Raw genomic sequence first — 19,872 nt, 5'->3', positions numbered from 1 at the left:
GGGTGTGTGCAGGTTTCTGTGTCATGGACTTTACATGGGATGTGTGGAGGTTTCTGTGTCATGGATTTTACATGGGTGTGTGTGTAGGTTTCTGTGTCATGGACTTTACATGGGGTGTGTGTAGGTTTCTGTGTCATGGACTTTACATGAGGCGTGTGCAGGTTTCTGTGTCATGGACTTTACATGGGTGTGTGTGCAGGTTTCTGTGTCATGGACTTTACATGGGGTGTGTGCAGGTTTCTGTATCATGGACTTTACATGGGTGTGTGTGCAGGTTTCTGTATCAGCAGCTGCTGACGTACCAGGAGGGGAAGCCGCACGAACTGTTCGAACCCAGCTCTGGTGGAAGGCTGAGGGTCAAGAACACCGTCACTTTTCACCTCTACATTTCCACCGCCCCTTGTGGAGACGGCGCCCTCTTCTCGCCCAGGTGAGGGAAGGGAGACAACTGTTGGCAATTTTTGGTGGATGAGGGGCAGAAGGGGTCCTATGCCTGTTACTGTATATGATTCTGTGCAGGCAGTCACAGAGATGTGGAGTGGTGGCCTAGTGATAACTCGTCCTCATAGGAAGTGAGAGAATCTGAGAGCATGGAATCGAACTCCCCATTTGCTAGAATTTTCTTCCCCTTTTCACTAGACTGTGAGTGGTAGTACAGATGCTAGTCATTTAGTCTGTGTGAAATTCAGGCTGCTCTCCCCGGGGAGAGTGCATCATCACTGTTCTGTGCCATCTGTTTGTGTGGTTGTTTTTTGGTCCTTTTCCAGTAGCAAGCTTTTTGGGGGGCGGGGAATGGGGTTGGGGTGGGGGGGCTGTCAGAATGTTTTTTGTTATTTTGTTTTTTTACAGGGACAACCCTTTTGTTGCTGTGGGTTCTTTTACATGTGCTGAGTGCATGTTACACACAGGCTCTCGATATATGGTCTCATCCAAAAGACTGAGTTTTCAGCTCATTGTTTCCAAGTGTTGTTGTTGCTGTTGTTTTTTGTTGTTGTTTTCTGTTTTTACTCGTCTTTTTCTGTGGTGAACAAATAACATTTAGGTGTGGGATTACCTGATAAGACTGTGCTCTCATGATATATATCCTGGCATTAAACAGGCTCCAAAGATAAGACACCTGCAGTGTTGGTCGGAATATTTGAGCAACACTCACAAAATGCATCCGTGGAGTGGATGGCCCTCAGCTGTGAGGTCCTAGCCTTCCCATTTCAGCCCACAGCACTCAACTCTAGGTCGGACCCAGCCATAGCCCCCCACCCAAAAAAACAACAACAAGAAAACTCTAATGTGGTTTGAACCTACGTCCACCCAGTCGTCTATCCGTGACACTAACCACTTTACCATGGTGGCTTGTATATCGTTGACTGTTACCTGTGCAGCCTGACACACGTCAGTGAGCAGATGACAGAAGCGCTGGTCACAACAGCCAGGTGGTTAGAGCTCTGGACTTTCAGTCTGAGGTTCCTGGGTTCGATCCTGGTGTGGGCGCATGATGGGTGAAGGGTGGAGATTTACCAGTCTCCCAGGTCAACATATTGTGTGCAAATCTGCTAGTGTCTGAATCCACCTTCATGCATATATACAGATGCAGGACATTAAATAAAATAACATCAGAGATTCCTTAATCTGTGTTTGCTTTTGATAGGTTATAGCAACATGAACATACTCAGCATGCAAGGCTTCTAAAAACAGAGTATGGCTGCCAAAATGGCAGGGTAGTTACACATGTAAAAGCCCACTCGTATGTATGAGTGAAATTGGGAATGGCAGTCCATGAACAGATCATATAAAAAATTTATGATGGCTGCCGTCAAAAGAGGGCGCTAGCCAGCGGGACAAAGGGGAGGTTACCTACTTCCAGGAGGTTATCGGCCGTAGTTTCGTTTTCTCCGCATAGGCGGATAGTAGTTTGCACAGGACAGGAATGTCAGACCCCTGTCGGAGTCTGCACTAGTTGGGTCACGGTAAGTATGTTATTTAAACGTAATTTTAGATAGAAAATTTCCTTTTAAAAAGTTTCACAGATAACACAGGCCACCACCATGGTGAAGTGGTTAACATCACAGACTGACGATAGGGGAGGATGCAGGTTCGAATCCCCATCAGAGGTGGGGTGGGTTTTTTTTACACATGGCTAACTGCTACAAAGAGCTGAGTGTTCTGTGGGCTTTAAAGGGAAGACTGGGACCCCACAGTCAAGTATCATCCACTTCATGGATGCGTCTTTTGGAGTGTTGCTCAAATTTCCTGACCAGCGCTGCAGGTTGTCTCGTGTCCCGAAGCCTGGTTGGCGCTTGGATATATTATGAGCGTATACAGCCTTGGCAAGCAGGACGCTTCTCACACCTAAATAGACACCCCACCCCCACACCCCACCACCACCTGTTGCAGCAACTTCATCACCATCATGGTCATTTCGTCATCTTCAGAATATAGAAAACGAAACGTTCGTAAGTCTGAGGCACACACAGTAAAAAGTTGCACAGGTCTTTGGCTTTCTCTTTGATGTTTGATTGATTTGTGTGTGTGTGTGTGTCTGTCTGTCTGTGTTTGTGCCTGTGTGTTTGTGTATGTTTGTGGGCGTGTGTGTGTGTGTGCATGCATGTGTGTGTGCGTGCAAGTGTGTATGTGTGTGTGTGTGTGTGTGTGCATGCGTTTGTGTGTGGGTTCTGTGCATGTGTGTGTGCGTGCTGACAGGGATGCGGAATCCAACAGCGGTGCGGTAGCAGACGTCGACAGAAGGGAGCATCGCCCCACCTTCACCAGTAATGTACAGGGACTGCTGAGAACAAAGATGGAAGGAGGTGTGTGTGTGTGTGTGTGTCTGTCTGTCTGTCATTCAGTTTGTGTCTGTCTGTCTGTTAGTTTGTCTGTGTGTGTGTGTTGTAAAAAATTATATTGTAATGTATCGTATTGTATCTTCTTTTCTTCTTCTTGTTCTGCGGTGAAGGCAGCTGTACGCTGTATTACTCTTTTGTCACAACAGATTTTTCTGCATGAAATTCTGGCTGCTCTCCCCAAGGAGAGTGCATCACTACAATGAGAGTGCCACCCATTTATTATTTTTCTGTCTGCAAGTGTATTTGTTTTCCTGTCAAAGTTGATTTTTCTACAACCCTTTTGTTGCTGTGGGTTCTTTTACGTGCACTAAGTGCATGCTGCACACGGGACCTCAGTTTATCTTTTATCTGAATGACAAGTTTCCAGACCACCACTCAAGGTCTAGTGGAGGAGGAGAACATGAAGGCAAGTGTGGGAATCAAACCCGTGCACTAAACAAATTCTCTCACTTCCTTGGGGCATGCATTGTCTCTAAGCTGACACCTCTCTGGGTGTCTGTGGTTTCTGCATTGTTGCTTATGCACTGTGTATCTCTCTATATGTGTGAATGTGTGTGTGTATGTCTGTGTCTGTGTGTGTGTGTGTGTATATGGATATATGTGTATGTGTGTGTGTCGTTTCTGTAAATTGTTGCATGCACATTATGCTTCTGTGTTTGTGTGTATGCATTTTGACGCTGGGGTCAGTGTGCAGGTGTGCATGGGTTCACTTTGCGTAACCCATTTTTGTTTTCTTGTTCTGGTTCTATAATTTGCCATATTCATATCTTTCACTTTACCATATCCCATTGCAACCACATTTTTTTTTCTTCTCCAGTTTCATGGTACTGTTTTACATAAAACCTAGGGTGTATTCTCAAGGCCTAATCAGTGCGTTGGGTTTATGTGAAGATCAGGCATCTGCTCCTTGTGTTGTTTTCCACCCAGAAGATGTGGTGGATGTATATGGATCAGTCCGAATGCATTTATACTTCCTCAAAACTGAAAACCCCCCCAAAAAAACCCAACTGAAACTGTGGTTTTCCCCCATTCACGTCACTGCCCTTAATCCCCTCCCCCCTCCATCCCCTCCATCCCTCCCCCTCCATCACCTCCCTCCCTCCATCCCCTCCCCCTCCATCCCCCCTCCATCCCCTCCCCCCTCCATCCCCTCCCCCTCCCCCCATCCATCCCCTCCCCCTCCCCCTCCATCCCCTCCCCGTGAATCATATTACTGTTGTTATATTCTCTAATGTATGTTAGTTGTAAGTTATTATTTCTCAGGTTTCACTTTTTATTCTTTTTTTTTTCTTTTTTCTTTGTCAAGAAAATATGTATTGTCATTTTAACAATACTGTTGTTGTTGTTGTGAGGCACATTCATTACATCCAGACAGAGCGCTGGTTGGACTTTTATACACTTTATTCTGTTTAACTATAGGCTGCAGTACAGAGAGGTCTTTACATAGAGTGAGGGTGGAGGTGCCGGGGAGGGGGGGTCGCTGCATGCAGGGAGGCAGAGACAAAGAGTAGGGCGTTTTATCAGCCTGAAAACGGATGGCTGCTTTACATTTGCATTCCTCGACCAGTTATCTTCAAGGTTGCAGCAGTTGCGTGACGGGCGCAATAGCCGAGTGGTTAAAGCGTTGGACTGTCAATCTGAGGGTCCCGGGTTCAAATCACGGTGACGGCGCCTGGTGGGTAAAGAGTGGAGATTTTTACGATCTCCCAGGTCAACATATGTGCAGACCTGCTAGTGCCTGAACCCCCTTCGTGTGTATATGCAAGCAGAAGATCAAATACGACGTTAAAGATCCTGTAATCCATGTCAGCGTTCGGTGGGTTATGGAAACAAGAACATACCCAGCATGCACACCCCCGAAAACGGAGTATGGCTGCCTACATGGCAGGGTATAAACGGTCATACACATAAAAGCCCACTTGTGCACATACAAGTGAACACAGAAGAAGAAGAGGAAGAAGCTGCAGTTGCTTGTGGTGGCCAAACTCCACAGTTCACTCTAGAGCAAAACTAGGTCACTACAGTTCATGGTTGGGTTGTTGTTGTTTTATTGTCTGACAGGAGTTTCTCATTGAACCAGGGTGTCAAACATGTGTCCGACAAAAAATCCAACCCGACCATGAACTGTGGTGATCTAGTTTTGCTCTGTGCTTAACTATGGAGTTAGGCCATTGTCATTGAACTTGGGTGTGACGGGCGCAACAGCTGAGTGGTTAAAGCATTGGACTTTCAGTCTGATGGTCCCGGGTTCGAATCTGTGCCTGTTGGGTAAAGGATGGAGATTTTTCCGATCTCTCAGGTCAACAGATGTGCAGACCTGCTTGTGCCTGAACCCCCTTCTTGTGTATACACATGCAAAAAAATCAAATACACATGATAAAGATCCCATTATCCTTGTCAGTGTTTGATTGGGTATGGAAACAAGCATATACCTCACATGCACCCCCACCCACCCCCACTCCCCTGCCCTCAAGAAAATGGAGTATGGCTGCCTACATGGCGGGATTAAAATGGGCGTAGAAGCCCACTCGTGCACATGAGTGAACGTGGGAGTCACAGCCCATTAACAAATAAGATTTTTTTTTTCAAACATTTTTATTCAATTTTTACATTGTTAAACACACACAAACATACACTAGTAACTATACATACACACAGACACCAACATAGACATACACACACACACACACACACACACACACACACACACACACACACAGAGAGAGAGAGAGAAGTACTACTACTACTACTACTACTACTACTAATAATAATAATAATAACACAACCACAAAAACATTCTGGCAAAGATCAATGAATCAAGATCAAATATGAGGTCACCGGGCGCAGTCTAAGGAATCCGATAAATTGTAGGTTGTCAACCTCACAATAGTTGACAACAAATAAGAATATTGACATGAAGAAATTTCCTACCAGTGCATACCAAGAAAGTGCCCCAAGTTTGTCTCTTTTTTTTCCAATTTAATCATTTATTTATTAATTTGTTTAGTTATTCATTTATTCATGATCACGTTTGTTTGTTTTTTAGTGTTTTTGTTTTTTGTTTGTAACAAAGTGCATATTTGGAACGGTGACAAAAAATTTATGTAGAATATGCACTATGTATGCACTATGTTCTTCTTCTCTTCAAGCGCGTTGGGCTACGCCGCTGGTCAGGCATCTGCTTGGCAGATGTGGTGTAGCATATATGGATTTGTCCGAACGCAGTGACGCCTCCTTGAGCTACTGAAACTGAAACTGAAACTCTCTATACGTCTTTGTCTTGTTACACTTTCTTTTCCTGTTGTGCATTAAGTTAATGTAATGTATTGTATTCGTACTGTTTAGTTATGTTAAGGTTTGTGCAATGTAAAAAAAAAAAAAAATTGAATGAATAAGAATATTTTGGGAAAAAAAAAAAAAGAATATTTAAAAAGCCCCCCCCCAAAAAAAAAAAAAAAAGCCCCAGGATGTTTTCAGGAGAGGGGACCATTCCGGTGGACACGAAGGATCTCACGGTACAGACGTGGGACGGAGTGGTGAGGGGAGAGCGCCTTCGCACCATGTCGTGCACGGATAAAATCTGTCGCTGGAACGTGTTGGGCATGCAGGGGGCGCTGCTTTCCAACTTTCTGGAGCCCATCTATCTGGATTCCCTCACCCTGGGTAAGTGTTTTAGGACTCTGTGGGAATGTGTTTTTGTTTTTCGGTTTTTCCTGTCTAGATAAATGTTTGGGATTTAGCAGAAATGTGTTTTGTTTAATTGTTGTTGGGTTTTTTTTTGGTTTTCTGCTAGTTTGTTGTTTGTTTGTTTGTTTTGTTTTGTTTTGTTTTATTGTAGTTTTTTTTTGTTTCAGTTGTGGATGCACACACACATGTGAACACATACTGACACACACATACGTACACACACATACATGCACATGCACACATACACATACACGTACACACACACAAACAGTTATACCGTGATAGGTTTTGTAGAAACAGTAATAGCAATGATCGGTTGTGTAGAAACACTCATACCATGAAAGGTACAGAAACAGTCATACCCTGATAGGTTGAATAGAAACAGTCATGCAATGATAGTTTTTCGTAGAAACAGTTATACCATCATAGGTTGTTTAGACACAGTCACACTATGATCAGTTGTGTAGAAACACTCATACCATGATAGGTTTTGTAGAAACAGTCCTACCATGATAGGTTTTGTAGAAACACTCATATTATGATAGGTTTTGTATGAACAGTCATGCCATTATAGTTTGTGTAGAAACAGTCACATCATGATACGTTGTTTAGAAATGGTCATATCTGTATAGAAAAAGTCAGACGGTGATATGTTGTCTAGAAACAGTCATACCATGATAGGATGTATAGAAACAGTCAGATGGTGATATGTTGTGTAGAAACAGTCATACCATGATAGGATGTATAGAAACAGTCATACTATGATAGGATGTATAGAAACAGTCAGACGGTGATATGTTGTGTAGAAACAGTCATACCATGATAGGATGTATAGAAACAGTCATACCATGATAGGATGTATAAAAACAGTCATACCATGATAGGATGTATAGAAACAGTCAGACGGTGATATGTTGTGTAGAAACAGTCATACCATGATAGGATGTATAGAAACAGTCATACCATGATAGGATGTATAGAAACAGTCATACCATGATAGGATGTATAGAAACAGTCAGACGGTGATATGTTGTGTAGAAACAGTCATACCATGATAGGATGTATAGAAACAGTCATACCATGATAGGATGTATAGAAACAGTCATACCATGATAGGATGTATAGAAACAGTCATACCATGATAGGATGTATAAAAACAGTCATACCATGATAGGATGTATAGAAACAGTCATACCATGATAGGATGTATAGAAACAGTCAGACAGTGATATGTTGTGTAGAAACAGTCATACCATGATAGGATGTATAAAAACAGTCATACCATGATAGGATGTATAGAAACAGTCAGACAGTGATATGTTGTGTAGAAACAGTCATACCATGATAGGATGTATAGAAACAGTCAGACAGTGATATGTTGTGTAGAAACAGGACCATGAGGGATGATGTGGGTGGAGGTATAGGGGAATGGTGGACTGGGCTCCCACAGAGCAAACAGTGAGATCTGACCAAATGTCTGTCCGCAACTAAGCGACTATTGTCATCAGTAGGAGGGCTTAGTAGGTGGTGTCCTTAGTAAGTTTGATCAGAACAGGCACCACTGAACACCTCCAAAGTGACTCAGCAGCAGTGCAGGGTCTCCTCTGGTGTGTGGCCTTCTGATGGCCTAGCATTGATGTTCCTTGTATATTGCTGACACTGGGACTGCAACAAATGACCCCCAGTGTGTGTGGGACTTGGAATGAGCAGCCGTGGGAGTAATGCCACTGAAATGGTGCAGATGATGGGGCAGCAAAAATGAAAATAAAAATGTGTCTGAATGTTCAGCTGAAAATGACCATTCTGCAGAGAGGCTTGTATTGTTGTTTTGTCATGTTTGTGTATAATTGTGGTTTGTGATGATGGTTTCATAACAAGGTGTCATTTTTTTTTTTTTTTTTTTTTTCATCCCGTAGCAAAAAGGGAGAAAAAGAGAGTGTAGAAGTGGTTTTTTTTCTGCTTTTTATCTTTCTTTATTTGTGCTTGGGACAAAAGGGAATGATATCAGAATTGTTACTGTTACTGTTATTATTCATTGATTCTTGTTTGCTGGTGTGTGAACTTTAGCAATCATTTGTCTTGTTAACTTTTTCACCACCACAGGTGACTTTAGTCAACCAGCCATAGACAACTTTAGTTGACATTAAAGAGTCATGTTAAAAGGACAGTTTTTCACATTGTAACAAAGCTTGACAGCTAGCTGCAGCCAGCTTTCCCGAACAATCCGAAATTGTCTGACCTGCCCCTCTTGACTGAGTTTGAAGTGAACAAGTCCACGATATGTTGTTTTGACATGAAGCAAATTGTGTGACATAGAGCAGCATCGGGTCTCTTTTTAAAATATTTTGGTGCTGGGAAGTGTTTAATCACACAGAAGTTTGGTGATGAAAGGGTTAACATTGTTTTATTTTGACCTTTGTATCATTATTTTGGTTTCTTTTTGACTGGTTTTAAGAACTGACGGTTAGATTGCCCTGAAACGACACGTTGTGGTCAGCTGAGCTGTAAGTTACATGATCTGATTTGATTTGATTTGACTTGATTTGTCACAGTATACATTATTGAGAGACAAAAAAAGCAAAACAAACAAAAAAAAACAAAAAAACCTCAACCTGGTGTTGTGGAATTTGAAGCACTGACTCCAGTGAGGTTGAAAATGGGACTGATACGCCACGGGGTATTTTACCTGTGCAGGTTTCCTGTACGACCACGGCCACTTGTCGCGGGCTGTGTGCTGTCGTCTGGCGCGGGAAGAACCTGGGCTGGATCAGGAGCTGCCATCAGGTTTCCCCACTTTTCTCTTTTCTCTCTCTCTCTTTTTTTTTTTTTTTTTTTTTGTCTATCTTTCTTCATTATTTCCTCCTTTTTCCATACTTTCTGTTTAGAATTTAGTGAAAAGTCAGTTTCTGTGGGAGTGGATGAAAATGGATTACCATTATCATCATTCGGATGAGACGATAAACCGAGGTCCTGTGTGCAGCATGCACTTAGCGCATGTAAAAGAACCCACGACAACAAAAGGGTTGTCCCTGGCAAAATTCTGCAGAAAAATCCACTTCGATAGGAAAAACAAATAAAACTGCACGCAGAAAAAATACTAAAAAAAAAAAAAAGGGTGGCGCTCTCAGTGTAGCAACGTGCTCTCCCTGGGGAGAGCAGCCTGAATTTCACACAGAGAAATCTGTTGTGACAAAAAAAAAACCCAAAAAATGCAAAATACAATCATCATCATCATCATCTTTAGCAGCTATGAAGAAAACAGATTGTTATTATTATCATTATCATCATCATCATCGTCGTCATTGCTGTCATTATATCTTTATCATCATTATTATTGGTTTTGTTATTATTACTTTTTTGTTGTTGATGTTATTTTGATATGATTTTTGTTTCTGTTGTTGAAAACTTTTTTTTTTTTTTTTTTTTTTTTTTTTTTTTTACATATTTCCTCTCGTCAGGGTTTCGTCTGAACCACCCATGGCTTGGCAGAGTGACCGCCTGTCAGCCACTGAGAGAGACCCAGAAAACGAAGGCGTTCAGTATCAACTGGGTCATTGGGGACACGGCGCCAGAAGTGTTGGATGGAACTATTGGCCACTGCTATACAGCGTGAGTGTGTGTGTGTGTGTGTGTGTTATTGTGTGTGTTGGTGTGTGTGTGTGTGTTGGTGTGTGTTGGTGTATGTGTATGTGTGTGTGTGTGTGTTGGTGTGTGTATGTGTGTGTGTTGGTGTGTGTATGTGTGTGTGTGTGTGTGTGTGAGTGTGTGCTTGTGTGTGTGTGTGTGTGCGTTTGTGTGTAAGTGTGTGTTGGTGTGTGTGTGTGTGTGTATTGGTGTGTGCATGTGTGTGTGTTGGTGTGTGTGTGTTGGTGTGTATATGTGTGTGTGTTGGTGTGTGTATGTGTGTGTGTTGGTGTGTGTGTGTTGGTGTGTGTATGTGTGTGTGGTGTTTGGTTGGTCATTAATTTGCCATCTGTTCTCTAGACTGATTTTAGACAGGAAAAAAATGTGGATGTGTGCTGTACATGTGTGAATGTGTTTGAGAACATGGTTGAATTGTATACAGTTGGATATGTCATGGGAAAGAGAAATTTGGAACGGACAAGGAAATTTGGGGGATGGAAACAAGTGCAAGTGGTGTGTGTGTATGTGTGTGTGTGTGTGAAAGAGTGAGTGTGTGTAGGGGGTGGGGAGGAGGTGAGGTGTGTATGTGAGTGCATGTGGGCAAGTGAGACATGGCTGAATCGGTCATTGTAATGTTTTAGTTGACCAATTTTAACATTATTTGGGGCTTGCTTCAACATCCTGAGAACTGGATGGTGGTCAGCTCTGAAATGGTCCCTCTGGGGTCAGCTGGGCCATAATAAGCAACATGATTTGATTTGAATCTCATTTGTGTGTGTATGTGCTTGCATATGGTGACCATAAGAAGTCATTCGGATGAGACGATAAACTGAGGTCCCGTGTGCAGCATGCACTTAGCGCACATAAAAGAACCCACGGCAACAAAAGGGTTGTTCCTGGCAAAATTCTGTAGAAAAATGCACTTCGATGGGAAAAACAAATAAAACTGCATGCAGGAAAAAAATTTTTAAATGGGTGGTGCTGTAATGTAGCAACGTGCTCTCCCTGGGGAGAGCAACCCAAATTTCACACAGAGAAATCTATTGTGATATAAAGAAATGCAAATACAAATAAGTCTTGGAGTCACCAGACTAAGTATTTCCAGAGAAAATGAATAGTTAAAGTTTACCACACACAAACAAACAAACCAGCACACACACACACACACACACACACACACACACACACACACACACACACACACATGCACACACTCACACACCCACAAACTCATTGACTCAAATGTGCGCGCGCGCGCACACACACACACGCACACATGCACACACATTTCTTCTTTTTCTTTTCTTTTCGGATTGTTTGGTTTTTTTGGGGTGGTGGGAGGGGAGTGTGGTGGGGGGTGTTGCTGCCCCATCATCTGCACTGTTTCAGGGACACTACTCCCACGCTGCTCATTTAGATCCCCTCCCCACCCCCTCCCATACACGGCCACACCCAGGTTCATCCGTCACAGTTCCAACTTCAGCATTCTGCAGGGAACCATTGATGTTAGGTCGCTGGCAGGAGGCCACACACCAGAGGAGACCCTGCACTGCTGCTGAGTTCACTTCAGTGGTGCTCAGTGGTGCCTGTTCTGATTTAACATACTTAGGACACTACCTACTAAGCCTCCTACTAACGACAATAATGGCTTAGTCGCAGAGCCAGACTGAGTGAGCGTCCCACCCAGAGTGGAGACAGCCACCACGTCCCTCAAACAACAGCTTCCCATGAATCTGCCGACACTGAAGACATTGACAGGACTCACCCCAAGCACAGAAGTGTAGGGGTATCAAAACTGAGGTCACCATGAGAGCAGGGTATGAAAGGCCACAGACTTTGAGACTGTTTTGTTTACATTGATGATGATGAAGGAGGAGGAAGAGGATGACAATGTTGCTCTGGAGGTCCATTTTGGTTTGTTTTTTTTATTTTTTGTTTGTTTGTTAAATACTAACTCGCAGGACAAGAGTCTGACTCATCGGTCTTTCCTTTCTGTCATCGTCAGGGTGGAGAAGAAGCTGTTCTCGCGGGTGTCCAAGCGAAGCCTCTACGACAGCTTCCAGAAAGTCGCGCAGCATCTAGGTCGCAGCGACCTCTGTCAGGCGGCCTCCTATCACCAGGCCAAGATGGCGGCGACGGCCTTCCAGACCAGCAAAGCGGCCATGTTCCGCAGGTTCCGTCAGCTGGGGTGTGGCTGGGTGAAGAAGCCGATTGAGGAGGAGATGTTTTCATAGGGAGTGGATGCATGTCTGTGATTATTGTTATGCTAATGATAATGGTGGTGATGGTGATGGTGATGATGATGATTTTTATTGTGATGTACATTTGTACAGTATGTTTTCTGCCATGGCGCTTCGCACAAAAGAAAAAAGAAACATATCCTGACCACTCCCTCTGCGTCTGTCTCCCACCCCCCACTGCCCTTCTGTCATACCTCACACATGCAGAGTGAGCTAGCAGGCATGAGGCAGTGTTTCATACATGCAGAGTGAGCTAGCAGGCATGAGGCAGTGTTTCATACATGCAGAGTGAGCTAGCAGGCATGAGGCAGTGTTTCATACATGCAGAGTGAGCTAGCAGGCATGAGGCAGTGTTTCATACATGCAGAGTGAGCTAGCAGGCATGAGGCAGTGTTGCAGAAGTAAGAGACTGAGAGTGCTAACAACCCCTGAAAATGGAGTATGGCTGCCTACATGGCGGGGTAAAAATCGGTCATATAGATATAATCCCACTCGTATACAAATGAGTGAACATTGGAGTTCCAGCCCACGAACACAGAAGAAGAAGAGCGCTACCAGATAGGTTTTAATGAAGAGCGGAAGGCACAGTTGGAGTCAGATGAAGGAATAAAACATGGAAATGGAATGCTGTTCCAGATATGAGAAACAGCAAAGTGGAAAGAGCATTCACCACAGGTTCTTTTATTAACACAAGGAATTTTCAGAAGTCAACATTCTTAGAAAGAGCGAAGAGTTCTTAAGGGAGTGTAAGCACTGATAAGGTGAGGAAGATGATTAGGTCCAGTGGAGTGCAAAGCAGAGAAACAGACATGCAATATTGTGTTAAATTCTCGCCTCAGTGGGTAGCCAGTGAAAAATACGGAGGTGAGGAGAAATGTGATCAGTACGTTTGACTAGTGAGATGGGCAACATTGTTTTGAATTTTGTTAGCTTTGTATTTTATTCCCACATCAACTTTGAGCCAGTGCAAAGTGTGGAGGTGAGGAAAATTGTGATCAGTTCGTGGCACTCTTCAGAGTTAGATGGGCAGCATTGTTTTGAAGTTTTTTTTAATTTACTGAAGGATATTATTGGAACGACCTGTTAGAGGTTTACTGTAGTTGGTTCGTGAAAGCTCAAGAGTTTTTGTAGTTTCAGCACAAAGGTACTGACAAACACAGTTAATCAAAGTTCACAATTGACAGTGCATGTGTACAGAGGTTTATATACAGAGGTTTAATCAAGAATGAGTCTGAGGTACCTTGCTGATGAAGAAAGCTGAATTATGGCCTCACTCACCACAAGAGAGTCAGGAACATAGACAAATATGGACAACCTTAAAGAGGAAAACCCATAGCTTCTCATTATGTTGCACTACCAGAGCCTTAAGTGTGGTCAGTAGCAGCTGAAGTGTCATCTGAACATATAATTTACAAAAGTGTTTTTCAGAAGTCCTGTATTTTACAGGCTACATGGTGTTTCAAAATAATACAGCACATCCTCCAATACTTTTCATAATCCGATGTTGATTGTACACATGGCACAGCCTTTTATAAGGCACTAATTAAAGTGAGAGACGAAAGTAGAGCATTGATGCGTTGATTGCTGTCACCACCACGGCAGTGTCTGCACCTTCAGCTGCTGTCAGTATTGAGGCCCTGATGTCATTAGAACTCTATTCACATGTTGCGTCATCTGCTTGCTTGTCCGATGTGTTGATCTCTGCCTTCCTGAATTTGTCCCCTCTCGGGTCCCTCTATTGTGTTGCTGATGTAAATGTGAAATGTTTGTGAACAGTGTTTGTTCTGATTCATGGGAAGGTTTCATTTGTTTGCACCAGCATGAGTGTTATGCCTCCAATGGCGTTTTGACAGATTATAACCACTATATAGTGCACTATGTTTTAACGCACATGGGTCAAAGCTGAGGAGACATGTATTGCCTTGTAATCTGTAAAATACTGTAATCTTCAGTTCTTTCCCCTTTACCTGTATTGACTGACCTCCCTTTCACTGAAACTTACAGGACTGAGTGCATTGACAGAGCATATACCCCAAATCACGGCATGTGATGGACATTCTGTGTGCCATAAATCTTTGTTCATATGTTTTTAATTTGCAAAAAAAAAAATTGTCTTTTTTGTTTTGCTTTTTATAACAGAGAATTTTCACAGGGGTCTTACCCATCATTTCTGTGATCTGGTCTTGAAATCAGTTGCACAGAACTATCAGCATCAGTGTGTTAGAATAGTACAGCTCAAAAACTAATGTGCTTTGGCAACTAAGAACTTGTTCACATCATTAGGAGTTTACTGACCTGTAGCAACACATAATGGAAAGTTATTTTGACTTCTTTTTTTTTTTTTTTTTTGTTGTCACATTGTGTTATCAGGAAGGCCATGGCTGGTTGTGTAATTGTTAGTCCTGTGAATATTTAATAAATGAATGAATGAGGTTATGTCTGCAAGTTGCCATTGCACAGGTTAAAGAACCCATGGCAACAATAAAGACTTTCATGGCAAAACTGTGATTAAATCTACAACTCCTCCGAGGTGTCAGCAGAGATCAGTTACTAAGAGGGAGGAGTGGGGGGGTAGTAACATTATTCTCCTTGAGGAGAACAACCTTGAATTTTTTTCAAAGCATTTTTTTTTTTTTGATCATTTGGGAATGTGTTTTGGCATTGCATACGGTACTGTGCTTTTACAAAACTGATCTCCTTCTTTAAAGTTCATAAGCAGTTGCCTGCATATGATTGTTTTGTTTGATTGAATGCTGTATGTTTTGTTTTGGGTTTTTTTGGTCTTCAAACAATTTAGGTTTGCTTTTGGAGTTTTACAGAGTCACAATGTTCTTTCTTGTTTTATATTCAAGGGTGCATTGTTTGCAGGCAAATGTATTCTGTTGAATAATGGTGATATAAACAAACAAAAACCAGACATATGGAGTGGTAGCTTTGTGGTAACACAACCCAGCAAGTGAGAGAATCTCAGCATGGGGGAATCAACTCCCACATTCACCAAAATTTCCTCCCCCTCCATTACACCTTGAGTGGAGATCTGGATGCTAGTCATTCAGATGAGATGATAAACTGAGGTCTTGTGTGCAGCATGCACTTAGTGCATATAAAAGAACCCTTGGCAACAAAAAGGTTGTCTCTGGCAAATTGTGCAGAAAAAAAAGATGTGGTGTAGGATGTCCAAACACTGTGATGCTTCCCTGAGTGGCTGAACTGAACTATAGAGAAATCCACTTTGATAGGAAAACAAATGCATTTACAGGCAGCCATGGTAGAAAACAAAAGTGGAGTTGCTGCACTATAACAACACACTCTTCTCAGGGAGAGCAGCCTGAATTTCACACAGATTAATCTTGCGACATAGAATTACACAATACAATATAATACAACAGCACTATACTGCATTATATCATGCTATGCAATTCAGCATGATCCACCAAATGCCAAGGCAGTTCTGTTAAAAATATGTCTTCAGAATGCCAGCTATTTTTTAAAATGTGTATACTGTTGTTGAAATGCCATGTTTATGCAGACACCTGCTTTTAGGTAAAGGATTGTTCAGATATGTTTTATTTGATGGGTGAAGGACTGTCAATAAGTGTTTTTAGTGTTCTACATGTTTTAGTTGATTGGTGCTTTTATTTTACTTAATATGTTTTGGCACTTTGATCTGATATTCTGACACAACAACAAGAGCAGTTATTAATATCATTTTTTGTTCAAACAGGAACTTCTTTTGCTAAGCATGGAAGTTTTATTTATTTTGCAAACGTTTTGGTGCAGATAGTAAAAAAGGGAAATTACTCTGTAATTAATGCTAGGGGACTTAATTTGCCACAAGTGAGTCTTGAAGGCCTTGCCTCTCTTGTTTAACATGTTTTGGGTGATTGTTGATTGTTCTTTTTTTTATATGTTTTTGTTTTGTTGGTGATTTTTTAACATGTTTTGGTTGATTCGTGATATTTTTTTTTAAACATGTTTTGGTCAATGAGTGATTTTTTAAAACATGTTTTAGTTGATTGATGATGTTTTATGACATGCGGTTGGTTGATTTGTGATGTTTTCTTACATGTTTTCACTGATCGGCGCTTTTTTTTTTCCCCCAACATATTCAGTTATACTTCTCTCTCAGTCTTTTCCTGTCCACTGATTTGCTCTTTTGCATTTACCTGCTTTGTAGGCAGCCATGCTCCCGTTTTCAGGGGTGCACGTGCTGGATATGTTCTTGTTTACGAAAACCCACTGAACACTTGACATGAACCATGGGATCTGTAACATGCGTAATTGATGTTCAGCATGCATATACACACGAAGGGGGTTCAGGTGCTAACAGGTCTGCATGTCAGTCAGTTGGAAAAAAACCTTCACCCAAGTAACCAGGAAATACCAGGATTCAAACTTTGAACCTCAGATTGAAAGTCCAGTGCTTTAACCACTCAGCTGTTGCACCTGTTCTGCTATGTTTTTTGCAGTTATGTTCTTTTTATATTGTTCTTTTAGTGTTTCTTTTTTTGTTTGTTCAGTTGTGGTACAGATGTATTTTGCTCTGGTTTTTTGTGGGGGTTTTTTTTTATCTCCCTTTTGTAAGTCATTGCCTATGTGTGTATGCTAAATGTTTATTGTAAAGTGCTTTGAGCTCCCTTTAAGGGAGGAGAGTGCTCACAAAGTATCAATTATTATTATTATTGTTTTACCTGCAGTTGATCTCTAGCAAAAAAACAAGAAGTGGTGGCCAACTTGAGAGGCATGGTTTTTGAGAGGCATGGTTTATGTACATGAATGCACTTGTGCCTGACCCCATATAGGATGCTGGGGGTCTTTCAGTATAAACAGAGTCCCCACCTTCTGGAAACTCTCTCTGCTAGAAATTTCCTCTTTTCTATCGCTCTCTTTATATCTGCTTTTTTTCTTTTTTTTCTTTTTTACCTTCACTGTTGTCTCCTTTTTCTGTCTTCCCACTCCATTCCCCCTTCTTTTTTCAGACAAGCCTCGACACTTTTTTTTTTTTTTTTTTGTCTTTTCTGCAGTCTGTGATGTACTACCTGTGCTGTTTTGCTCTGGCGATTAGGGAGTGGGATTGTAAATACTGGGATGGACACTAGCTGTCCTATCTGCAGCGTTATTTGCCTATCAGGCCATTTTTATGAATTTTTTGTTTGGTTTTGAAGTATTGTTTTTTCCTTTTTGTATGATTTTTTTTTAATCTGGGGATGATAGATAAAAAATGGAATGGCTGGCATCCTCAGCGCGGTCAAATCTTATTTGCCATATGGAGCTAAATGGATATAATAATGTGTCATGAACTGAGTTTTGTAGGTTTATTTGGATGTTTTTTGTGTGTATATGTGACAGCTTAGTGTAGACACTGTTGAGCATTTGTATGGTTTGACAGTCCTGATATGGCCCTGTGTAGACGGCTGGACTATATGCAACAATAAACCTAAACTCGATCCAAAAAAATTTTTTTTATTGAAGGAATGTTCAACATGAGAGACATGTCCAAGGTTTATGTAGATGAACATGAATGTGCTTGTGCCTGACCAGGCTTTCTTGATGGGGCTGTTCTTGTTATTGTTTCAAGTTTTACCCGATCAAGTGCTTAAATTTTCAGCCGTGATGTAGCCATGTTTGGCAAGTGCTTTCATAACCTGTGTGACGGGTGTTAAAGATGATACATACAAATCATGCATTCATGTGCATGATTGTATGTGATGATAATGAAGAATACAATTAATAATTGCTTCAGATGGACTGATACTTTGAGCCTGTGGCTGTTTATGTTCAGTATATGTGTGTGTGTGTGTGTGTGTGTGTGTGGTACATGCAGTTTGCCTGCACATGTAACTCTATGTGTGTGTATGTGTTTGTGTGTATGGATGTGATGGTTTGTTTGCATGTGTATATGTTGTGTGTGTTTGTGAATAAGATTGTTTGCCTGCATGTGTGAGTGTGTGTGTGTGTGTGTGAATATTATTGTTCACCTGTGTGAGTGTGTGTGTGTTGTATGTTAGATTTTGCCTGTCCGTGTTGATCTGTTACTTTCAGCTGATACCATGCTGAGTCTGGAACAACAGATGAAAAATGTCTACAGTGAAGCATCCAGAGAGTCAACATACAGAAAAAAGCGAGATTGTGTTTAGAAAGTAGTTACACAGCAGTTTGGTCACTCACTGTCTCTTACACACACACGCACACAGATATATATATATGTGTGTGTGTGTGTGTGTGTGTGTGTGTATGTATGTATAGGGGAGGAAGGTGGCAGAATGGTTAAGACGCTCAGCTGCCAATACAGAGAGTCCGTGAGGGTGTGGGTTCGAATCCCGCTCTCGCCCTTTCTCCTAAGTTTGACTGGAAATCAAACTGAGCGTCTAGTCCTTCGGATGAGACGATAAACCGAGGTCCCGTGTGCAGCACGCACTTGGCGCACTGAAAAAGAACCCATGGCAACGAGAGTGTTGTCCTCTGGCGAAATTACGTAAAATGAAATCCACTTTCATAGGTACACAAATATGTAAGCATGCACTCAAGGCCTGACTAAGCGCGTTGGGTTATGCTGCTGGTCAGGCATCTGCTCAACAGATGTGGTGTAGCGTGTATGGATTTGTCCGAACGCAGTGACGCCTCCTTGAGAAAGTGAAACTGAAACTGAAACTGTATGTATGTATGTATATACAGACAACCATTGATCTAGGGCTGAGGACACGCGAAGGCGAGCAAGGCCGATAACTGCTCACATGTGCTCGGTTTCTAAAAATAACCTCCTCTCTTAGCCTTCCAGTTTTCTCTGAAACGGTTCCGGTTTCAGCCTCAGTTTTATAGAAGTGTCAAAACATGCGGGCAACTCCATACATGCTACACCATATCTGCTGTTGGGGAGAAAAAAAGAGGAGGAGATCCCTGACCTTCGCATAAAGCCAGCACGACAATAGAGCCTTGAGAGCCTACCCTAGGTTTGTGCACATCCTCAGTAACATGAAACAGACTGGAGTGAATAGACAAAGTAAACAAATACCGCATAAAAACAAGTATGCCTTTAACATAACTATGGAATATAACAAGTTTGTGTGAAAATGGGCACTCTATAACTGTTTGATACAAGATTAAGCCATACAATGTTACTTTGGAACTTTGACATTGAACATATATTGTTTTGCTGTTATAGATTTGTCAGTACTTAGAACTTAATTATATGCTTACCCTATACTTTCTAATGCACAAAACATATAAATTCTGTATCTGTAAACCTTTGTCTGAATAAAAAATGTTGAAAAAAAAATACCGCATAAAAAGTGTGTATGTCAATGTTTCAGTGTGTGTGATTGTTTTGGGTGGAGCCTGCGTACATAGGATCGTTGGTTGAGGGTTGGGCCTTTGGTGTCCGTGTGAGACTATCTCTCTCTCTCTCTCTCTCTGTCTGTGTGTTGTGTGTGGTGTGTTTGTGTATGTGTGTGTATGTCAATTTATGTGTGTGTGTGCGCGCG

At 41.9% G+C, this 19,872-nt stretch overlaps 1 protein-coding gene across 1 annotated transcript in view; it reads left to right on the top strand.

Annotated features, from left to right (window-relative positions):
* Window positions 1–18,565, top strand: part of LOC143301260 (uncharacterized) — a 34,716-nt gene extending 16,151 nt beyond the window's left edge. Inside the window, exons 9-14 of the mRNA XM_076615409.1 lie at window positions 275–430; window positions 2,698–2,804; window positions 6,318–6,503; window positions 9,222–9,311; window positions 9,986–10,136; window positions 12,157–18,565. Of these exons, the coding sequence (XP_076471524.1) occupies window positions 275–430; window positions 2,698–2,804; window positions 6,318–6,503; window positions 9,222–9,311; window positions 9,986–10,136; window positions 12,157–12,385 (919 nt within the window). The 3' untranslated portion in view covers window positions 12,386–18,565. The remainder of the gene's footprint in view (window positions 1–274; window positions 431–2,697; window positions 2,805–6,317; window positions 6,504–9,221; window positions 9,312–9,985; window positions 10,137–12,156) is intronic.
* The last annotated feature ends 1,307 nt before the right edge of the window (window positions 18,566–19,872 follow it).

This window comes from Babylonia areolata, chromosome 27 (assembly GCF_041734735.1).
Source record: "Babylonia areolata isolate BAREFJ2019XMU chromosome 27, ASM4173473v1, whole genome shotgun sequence".
Taxonomy (NCBI): domain Eukaryota; kingdom Metazoa; phylum Mollusca; class Gastropoda; order Neogastropoda; family Buccinidae; genus Babylonia; species Babylonia areolata.
Note: the sequence above shows the minus strand (reverse complement) of the source record. Positions and strands in the feature narration are given on the sequence as shown.